At 47.0% G+C, this 8949-nt stretch overlaps 1 protein-coding gene across 1 annotated transcript; it reads left to right on the top strand.

The window, feature by feature from the left end:
* The first annotated feature begins 767 nt into the window (after positions 1-767).
* LOC130473873 (cocaine- and amphetamine-regulated transcript protein-like) lies at positions 768-5402 on the top strand. The gene is made up of 3 exons (XM_056845495.1): positions 768-899; positions 3945-4028; positions 5249-5402. The coding sequence occupies exons 1-3, from the start codon at positions 768-770 to the stop codon at positions 5354-5356; spliced, it is 324 nt and encodes a 107-aa protein (XP_056701473.1). The 3' UTR covers positions 5357-5402.
* Positions 5403-8949: the final 3547 nt, after the last annotated feature.

Raw genomic sequence — 8949 nt, 5'->3', positions numbered from 1 at the left:
TGCTCCTACCCTATATATCTGCCCATCAAGCGCCCACTGCTTGTACCAGTGAGTGGGCTCCATCCCACCAAAGCTCCTGCCGCAATAAATCTGTTTTTTACAGTGACGTGAGATCTTTCCTTGGTTCCCCCCCCCCCCACAGTAACAGACACAGCTGGGCTACCCCTCTGTAATGAGATACAAATTGGAAACCAAGGTGGTGGGAGGCGAAGCAACCTCGCTTACCCCCCATCCAATTTGTCTGTGGACTTCTAGCTTTAATTTCTGCCACAGGGTATTTGCTTTAGGATATTGGGTCACCTGGCTTCTACGGCAGTGACGCCAGAAAGAGGTGCCATCCAATTAAGGCTATTTCCAAAACGTCCTTGGGGAGGATGGAGTAGGGGGCCCAAAAAACCCTGACATTCTCGCTGTGGGAAATAACTGTCGCCCATTAAGCTCCTTGTCAATACATTCTTTGAAAAATTCATCACTCATGGAAGGAGAGGGTTATTTCCCCATGGCAGAAGCAAGGTGACATAAATAACGATGGGGTGATCTCCCCAGATGGCAACTAGGACCCCCCCCTCTCCAAACTGCCCACCCTTCGCTCTGACCGGCATAACAAAAATTGTGACCGCACACAAATGGACACAGTTTGCTTCCACCAATCGGGTTGCCAAAGAGGGGCGAAGCGCTCAGGGCAAACTGATATAAACCCCCTGCCCTCCTCGCCCCTCAGAGGAAAGCCGGAGTTGAGGACTTCTTCAGCTTGGGGGTTCAGCACCATGGCTAGCTCCAGGCTCTCTATACTCTGCTTTGGGTGCTCCATTCTCTTACTCTTGGGGGCTTGCGAGGAATCTACGGAGATCCGAGGCGTGGGTGACGCGGCGGACCAAAGGCAGGAGGAAAAAGAAATGGTAAACGAGGTGGGGGAAGGAATAGAATGGAAGTGTCTTGCGCCAGATTTCCTCAACGTTGCTGTTAGATGCTCCTTTTTCCAGATGCCTTTGAGTGTATCTGGTTTTAATTTTCCTGGAGAGCCAGCCGGGTGTAGTGGTTAAGAGCGGTGGTTTGGAGCGGTGGACTCTGATCTGGAGAACCGGGTTTGATTCCCCCATGAGTGGTGGAGGCTAATCTGGTGAACTGGATTTGTTTCCCCATTCCTACACAGAAAGCCAGCTGGGTGACCTTGGGCTTGTCACTGCTCTCTTAGAGCTCTCTCAGCCCCACCTACCTCACAGGGTGTCTGTTGTGGGGAGGGGAAGGGTAGGTGATTGTAAGCTGGTTTGATTCTTCCTTAAGTGGTAGAGAAAGTCAGCATATAAAAATCAACCCTTCTTCTTTTCTCCTCTACCTCCTCCTCTTCTTCCTCTCCTCCTCCTCTTCCTCTTCTCTTCCTCTCCTGTAGACATAGACCAGCTTTTTCCCCTTTCTGCAGTACATAGCAACTTTTCTTTTCCTAATAATGCTAATAAATATCTGTAATAAATTTGAATGTGTAATATTTTGGTTCCACTCTGTACTCGAGGGCTCAGGGATGTAAGCTCTGAGGCTTCCTAAACTGGTTTAGAGACTTCTCGGTTGAGATGCAGGACTGAGCAATACCGTTTCTTTTTTAAGTGGAGAGAGCAGGACATTGTGTAGAGCCACGATGAACTAGAAGTTGTAGAGATCCAGGTTCAAATTTCATCAGGCATGAAGCTCACTGGGTGACCTTGACTGGTCACTCCACCTTGGCTTAACTGACCTCAAAGGGCTGTTGTGAGGGAAAATAGGAAGAACACCCCCCATGTGTTACTCTGAGCTCCTTTGGGGAAAGGTGGGATATTAGGCTTACATGGCTTTCATTTCAGCACCGAGTTCAAATCATCTTATTCTCCCTGGGCTGATCATTTAGGAGAACATGGTGTGATTGAAGAAGGCCCCAGAAAAAGGTAGGCCTCTGCCCAAAACTAGGCAGGTAGGCTTAGGTCAGCTACTCTCTCTTTCTCAGCTCTTTCCCCCGTCTTCAAAATGGGCATAATAGCACCAGCCTCCCATGCAGGGCTGGTGCAAATTATCATAACAAAATCATGTAGTGGCAACATTCTAAACACTGAAATGCAATTTGAGTGGTAAATATTACCAGTTGGTTGGTAACTTGATTTTCTCTTACTTTTACCTGATTTTCCTGGCTGTCTTTAAGCTTGGTTTGTAGACTTCAGGGGGGGGGGGAAATGTTTAAATGCTTAAACACGGTAATTGACTTGGAAGAAATGTCCTCAGCAAAATGCCTGAGGTACAGTCTAGCTACTCTAAATCCCACGTTTCAGTGGAAGAAATCTCAGCCTGTGGCTAATTTTTATGTGAATTGGAACAGCGCTTCTCTTGGGCTGGATCGTGCAGTAAGCTGCAGTACTGCAGTCAAAAGCTCTGCTCACGACCTGAGTTCGATCCCGACGGAAGTCGGTTTCAGGTAGCCGGCTCAAGGTTGACTCAGCCTTCCATCCTTCCGAGGTCAGAAAAATGAGTACCCAGCTTGCTGGGGGTAAAGGGAAGATGACTGGGGAAGGCACTGGCAAACCACCCCATAAACAAAGTCCACCTAGGAAACGTCGGGATGTGACGTCACCCCATGGGTCAGGAATGACCCGGTGCTTGCACAGGGGACCTTTACCTTTACGTATTGTTTGGATTCAGTCTAGTCTTAACATAGGTGTGCTGATTTTGTATTAACTACTGAGCTGAATGCAGCCGACCGCTGATGTGTGCTACAAATTGCTGCAGAGTATGTGGTTTTAAATGATCATTCTGCAACACAGAGCCAGGTGTATGCAGTGGAAAAAACCCTGAAGAAATAAATGAGCATGCAGAAACCTGGGCTGTTCAGATTGTCCTTTTTGTCACGAAGACCTGAGGGCACAATTCACCAACATGTTCTTGTACACTCGTATATTCTTGTATGCAAACCAATTTCTTACTGGAGAACTTAATTTCCTGTACGACGCTTGTAAGGCCTTTCGTCCGTAAAATGTTTGCTCTTTCTCAATTGTGTTTAATATTCTGCCCATCTTTATAACGGTTACTTTGCTCATTTAAGAGATGATAAAGCTTTATTTATTGGTCTGCAGTTAGATTCTCGGCACCACCCCTGCAAAATTTCAGTCTGTGTGTTCATGCAGGCTAAATGCTTTAACTGAGCATGCGCAGAATCTTGTTGATCATTCCGAGTTGAAGAACATTGCAGGGGAAATGGTGCTCAACTCCTAATGCAGCCAACCTTTACAAGCTGGACAAGCTTCTATACTAAACAGCCCAAATTCATAATTACCTGAAACAAGACTTGTTTCCTTCTGCTGTTCTTGCAGTCTGTGGTCACTACCTGGGGACAAATCCCATAATCCTGCCTCTGCCTTGTAACCTATGAGGAAAGGTTGAAGGAGCTGGGTATGTTTAGCCTGGAGAGGAGAAGACTGAGAGGGGATATGATAACCATCTTCAAGTACTTGAAGGGCTGTCATATAGAGGATGGTGCCGAGTTGTTTTCTGTTCCCCCAGAAGGTCGGACCAGAACCCATGGGTTGAAATTAAATCAAAAGAGTTTCCGTCTAGACATTAGGAAGAATTTTCTAACAGTTAAAGTGGTTCCTCAGTAGAACAGGCTTCCTCAGGAGGTGGTAAGCTCTCCTTCCCTGGCAGTTTTTAAGCAGAGGCTAGACGGCCATCTATCAGCAATGCTGATTCTGTGACCTTAGGCAGATCATGAGAGAGTGGGCATCTTGGCCATCTTCTGGGCATGGAGTATGGGTCACTGTGTGTGTGTGGGGGTGAGGTAGTTGTGAACTTCCTGCATTGTGCAGGGGGTTATACTAGATGACCCCGGTGGTCCCTTCCAACTCCGTTATTCTATTATTCAGTTTACTATGCTCTCAATGGATATCAACGGTTTGTTCTCTCTGAGTGTGCTCGCTTTTGAGTTGCAGATTGAAGCTCTGCAGGAGGTGCTGGAGAAGCTGAGGAATAGCCGGCTGCCACTGCTTGAAAAGAAGTTAGGGTGGGTGCCTTCGGTAAGCAACTTGGAGAGGAATGGGTCCCCACTTCGGCTTTCTGTGGCTCGTTTAAATCTACCCCATTACCAAATCAAGGCTTTAGGGTTGCCAGCCTCTTGGTGGTGCCTGGGATTCTCCTAGGGATGCCAACGTCCAGGGGGTAGCTGGAGATTGCCCACTATTACAACTGACCACCAGGTGACAGAGATCAGTTCCCCTGGAGAAAATGGCCACTGTGGCAATTGGACCCTATGGCAATGAAGTCCCTCCCCTCTCCAAACCCCACCCTCCTCAGGCTCCATCCCAAAAATATCCAGGTGTTTCCCAACCCAGAGCTGGCAACCCTAGATTCTCCCAGAATTGCAACTGATCTGCAGACAACAGAGAACTGTTCCCCAAGAGGAAATGACAACTTCAGAGTCAGGACAGTATGGCTTCATATCCCTGGGAAGCTCCTGCCCTTCCCCAAACGCTGTCCTTTTCGGTTTAATCAGAAGTAAGTCCTATCCAGTGCAATTATTTTCTAAGTACACAAGCAGGCTAGCCTGGGCCATCCAGGTCATACTATATGGGCAGGGAATTATGCGGGCGGGAGGGAATGAAAGGAGAATTGCTGCTGTGTTTAATAAACCACCCCACAGGGGACAATAATTCATAAGGGGAAAGTATCAGATAGTAGGAGCAGCTCAGGCAGCAGATTCCCCTCCTCGAATTTCCAGAAGGAAGGGGCAAGAGAGAAAGAGAGCGTGTCTCTAGTGTGGAATGGCTAACTTGGTCGGACTCATCTCCTTAGCTGGAGTTCTGCTATTTCAACCGATCTCCAGCCGATAGAGATCAGTTCACCTGAAGAAAAGGGCCGCTTTGGCAATTGGGACTCTATGGCAATGAAGTCCCTCCTCAAACCCCGCCCTCCTCAGGCTCTGCCCAAAAAACCTCCCGCCGGTGGCGAAGAGGGACCTGGCAACCCTACCACCACATGAAGCCTGCTGGATGACCTTGGATTCGTCACAGTTCTCTCTGAACTCTCGCAACCCCACCTGCCTCACAGGGTGTCTGTTGTGGGGAGGGGAAGGGAAGGTGATTGTAAGCCGGTTTGATTCTTCCTTAAGAGGTAGAGAAAGTCGGCATATAAAAACCAACTCTTCTTCTTCTGTATGGGGGCACCTGTCAGGTGGGAAAAGGAGGCCTTACCCTAGTGTATGTCTGTAAGTTTTTTCCCCTTCCCCCCCTCCTTATAGTGTGATGCAGGTGAACAGTGTGCAGTGCGGAAAGGGTCTCGCATTGGCAAACTTTGCAATTGCCCCCGCCAAACATCATGCAACATGTACATCTTGAAGTGCTTGTGAGGATGCGGGCAAGGGGCACGGGAGAGAGTGGATCTTGGACAGCAGCTTGACGCCCAGCCCCAGGTGAGGAGAAACTTCAGGCTCGGACGTCCTCCAATCCACACCTCCACCTGTGCTCCAAACTAGCTATACATTGGGAGCTCTAGGGTTAAAGCCCCCCAACTCTTTGGGGTCCTCATGCATGTGGAGCCCCCATGTGCCCCAAAACGGAATTTAATAAAAACCTGCTGGGAGTCCAGTCACAGAACAGTTGGTAGGGCCTCACCTGGTAGAGCCAACGTGGTGTAGTGGTTAAGAGCGGAGTTTTGGAGCTGTTGACTCTGATCTGGGATTCCCCACTCCTCCACATGAGCATCAGAGGCTAATCTGGTGAACTGGATTTGTTTCCCCACTCCTACACATGAAGCCAGCTGGGTGACCTTGGGCTAGTCACACTCTCTCAGCCTCACCTACCTCACAGGTGTCTGTTGTGGGGAGGGAAAGGGAAGGTAATTGAAGGCCGGTTTGATTCTTCCTTAAGTGAGACTTTCCATCTGTCCTTAAGTAGAGAAGTATAGATGGAATCACATTCTAGCTGTATTTGAAGAAGTGAGCAGTGGCTCATGAAAGCTCAAACTTGCCAGAAATTTTGTTAGTCTTTAAGGTGCTATTGGACTCTTGCTCTTTTCTACTGCTAGTGACAGACTAACTCAGCTACCCAATGTGATCTATCTCCTGAGAGATGGTTACTGACACCCACCCACCCCAGATTCTCTGGTGGCTCATTTTGCTGCAAAATGGTTGAAGAGCAAAATTCTGTTCAGGAACAGTCCCCCAGTTTGGGACAATTGGTGGGCTAACCACCTCCCCAAAGCCCTTGGAAATGGAAGAATGGCAGATGCCACCTAGGAAGCTCCGTTGTGCATTTGTTCAGGCTGCCAACTGCAGAGGCATTTGCAGTAGCACAACTCAAGGGGTTTTTCTGCATGGTTTCTTCCATCAGCTGCCATTTTCTCCACTGCAGTGCTTACAGGGTTGGGTTTTTTTGTAAGTCAGTAATGCATTATAATGCTAGAGTACTTAATGATTTTTCCTAAAGATATCTCAGGCTGCCAAGTGAGGAAAATAGTAGGCACAAGAGGACCCAGAAGCTGCCCCTCAGAGAGCTTTACGTTCAGCTAATGCTAATCTCCTGGTGGTCCCTGGCCCAAAGTGTGTCCGGCTGTCCTCGACCGGGGCCAGAGTCTTTTCAGCCCTGGCCCCGGCGGAACTCCTTTTCAAATGAGGCCAGGGCCCTACGGGATCTTAAACAGTTTCGCAGCATCTGCAAAACAGAGTTGTTCTACCAGGCCTACAGTTCAGGACACCTATGGTTTTATACCTACGCTGGCCTCCCCCCACCCTTTCTATACTGCGATTGTATCATCAAATGGAATTCGGCCCCTGTGGTTTTAAGGTTCTTGAATTTGTGTGTGGTCTTATTGAGAACATTTTTATTGTATTTGACAGAACTGTATGGTTGTATATGATGTTTCATTCCTTTGAAATGTGGTGCTGGAGGAGAGTGTTACGGATACTATGGACTGCCAAAAAAACAAATCAGTGAGTTCTAGCTCAAATCAAGCCTGAACTGACCCCAGATGCTAAAATAACTAAACTGAGGCTATCGTATTTTGGTCACATTATGAGAAGGCTAGAGTCACTAGAAAAGACGGTCATGCTAGGAAAGGTTGAGGGCAGCAGGAAAAGAGGAAGAATGAGACAGACCAAACATTTTTATAGATAGACAACATTTCAGAACAAAAACTTAGTAATGTGTTGTGTAGATTTACATGAAGTACCACAAGGTGCAAAACTGGATGTGGGTTGAGGGACCCTAGTACATGTACCATTTCACTATTCCCCATGCTCTACCCCTCCCTTTCACTCTCCTGTATCTCTAAAAGATCAATAACAATAACAATAATGATAATAATAATAATACAAGGCATTTAGACTGGCTTTGCTGGGCAAGGACACAAGATGAATTGTAAAATCTTCCCTGTCTTTTCCTTTTTTCTTTTTCTGTGCCCCTTTTTAAAATGAATAAAATCATTTTTTTAAAAAGATGGAGACTCAACAAAGGAAGCCACAGCCCTCAATTTGCAAGACCTGAGCAAAGCTGTCAAAGATAGGACATTTTGGAGGACGTTGATTCATAGGGTCGCCATGAGTCGGAAGCGACTTGACAGCACTTAACACACACATATGATGTTACCTGCCCTGAGCCCAGTTTAGGCTGGGAATTGAGGGCGGGGTATAAATTGAATATAATAATAATAAATGTCAGCAAGGTGGCTTGGAAGATGCGTACCTTCCTATCTAGATGCTATGGTGTATAGTTGGAGCGTGCTCTTCCCACTGAGGTCAGAGCAAAGCAGGTTTGGGGAAAGATTACATGGGGGACAGGATGCCTGTTATGCAGCTGCTGTATATATATAAAAAAAACCACTCCAATTTGGATACAACAGTTGTAAAAACTGTGCAGGAACAGTTCAAGTTGTTCTAAATGGATGCGGATAAGCCAATTGGTACGCACTTTTAAAATAAAGCTTACAGCCGGAATTAGGTATCTTAGAGGGGAAGGGCTTATTTTGGGGTTTTATTTTATTCTGTATGTTTTAAATGATTATTGGTAAAGCTGCCTCGAGCTACAAGGAAAGGCAGAAGTATTTATCCGTGCCAGCCTTCACCCAGGAGAAGACTTTTGGCTAACATCTAACCACTCTTCCCTTCTTTATCTTCAGCTTCCCCCTCTGAGGCAGTGGAAACTCTTCAGAAATTCCCCTTGTGGTTCTGCTCATCCAGCGACATTGGGATTCTTCATCCTCTGAACCCGAAAAAAACGGCCATACTCCTGCAGGCTGTTTCCCCATGAGGGAGACCGAGAAAATAAAGTTTTCAGGCAGAGCTGGGGGAGTCTCATATTGGTTGTCATGAAACAGTTCTTCTCTTTTCACCACACACACACACACACACACACAAAAGTGGAGCAAAGGATTTGGTTCTGGGGCCCCGAGGCGAGAATTTGTGGACAGGCAAGTGAGACAATTTATTCACCTCATGGGAAAAAAACCCAACAACCCTCTCTCCCCATTTGGGGAGCCAATGTGGCTGACATCGCCCTCCATTTTATCCTCACAGCAACCCGGTGAGATAGGTTAGGCAAAGTGTGTGCGACTGGCCCAAGAAGTATTCAGTGGTCTTTATCAAGGAATTAAGATAGGGAAATATTCAAACCCGTTGAGGGAGCAGGAAGGAGAGAGAACGCATAGCACCATCCTTCCATCAAGTTACAATTTCCCTCCAATCTGGTCTTTCCTTGGTAAACCAAGCAATCTGGGTTTTTTTTGTTTTGTTTTTTGCTGCAGGATAGCAGGATTCACCCCTGAGCAATTTTTGGGGTGAGGGTGTGGCTCAGTGGTACAGCTTCTGCTTTATCGGGAGAAAGGTCCTATGTTCAATCCCCAGCATCTCCAGTTTTTAAAAAAAGGTTTATCAGGTGATATGAAAGACCTTGACCTGAGACACAGGAGAAACAATGGCAGCCAAGGCTTACAATCACCTTCCCTTCC

Source organism: Euleptes europaea, chromosome 2, assembly GCF_029931775.1.
Source record: "Euleptes europaea isolate rEulEur1 chromosome 2, rEulEur1.hap1, whole genome shotgun sequence".
Taxonomy (NCBI): Eukaryota; Metazoa; Chordata; class Lepidosauria; order Squamata; family Sphaerodactylidae; genus Euleptes; species Euleptes europaea.
This window is presented reverse-complemented; position numbering and strand designations above follow the sequence as displayed.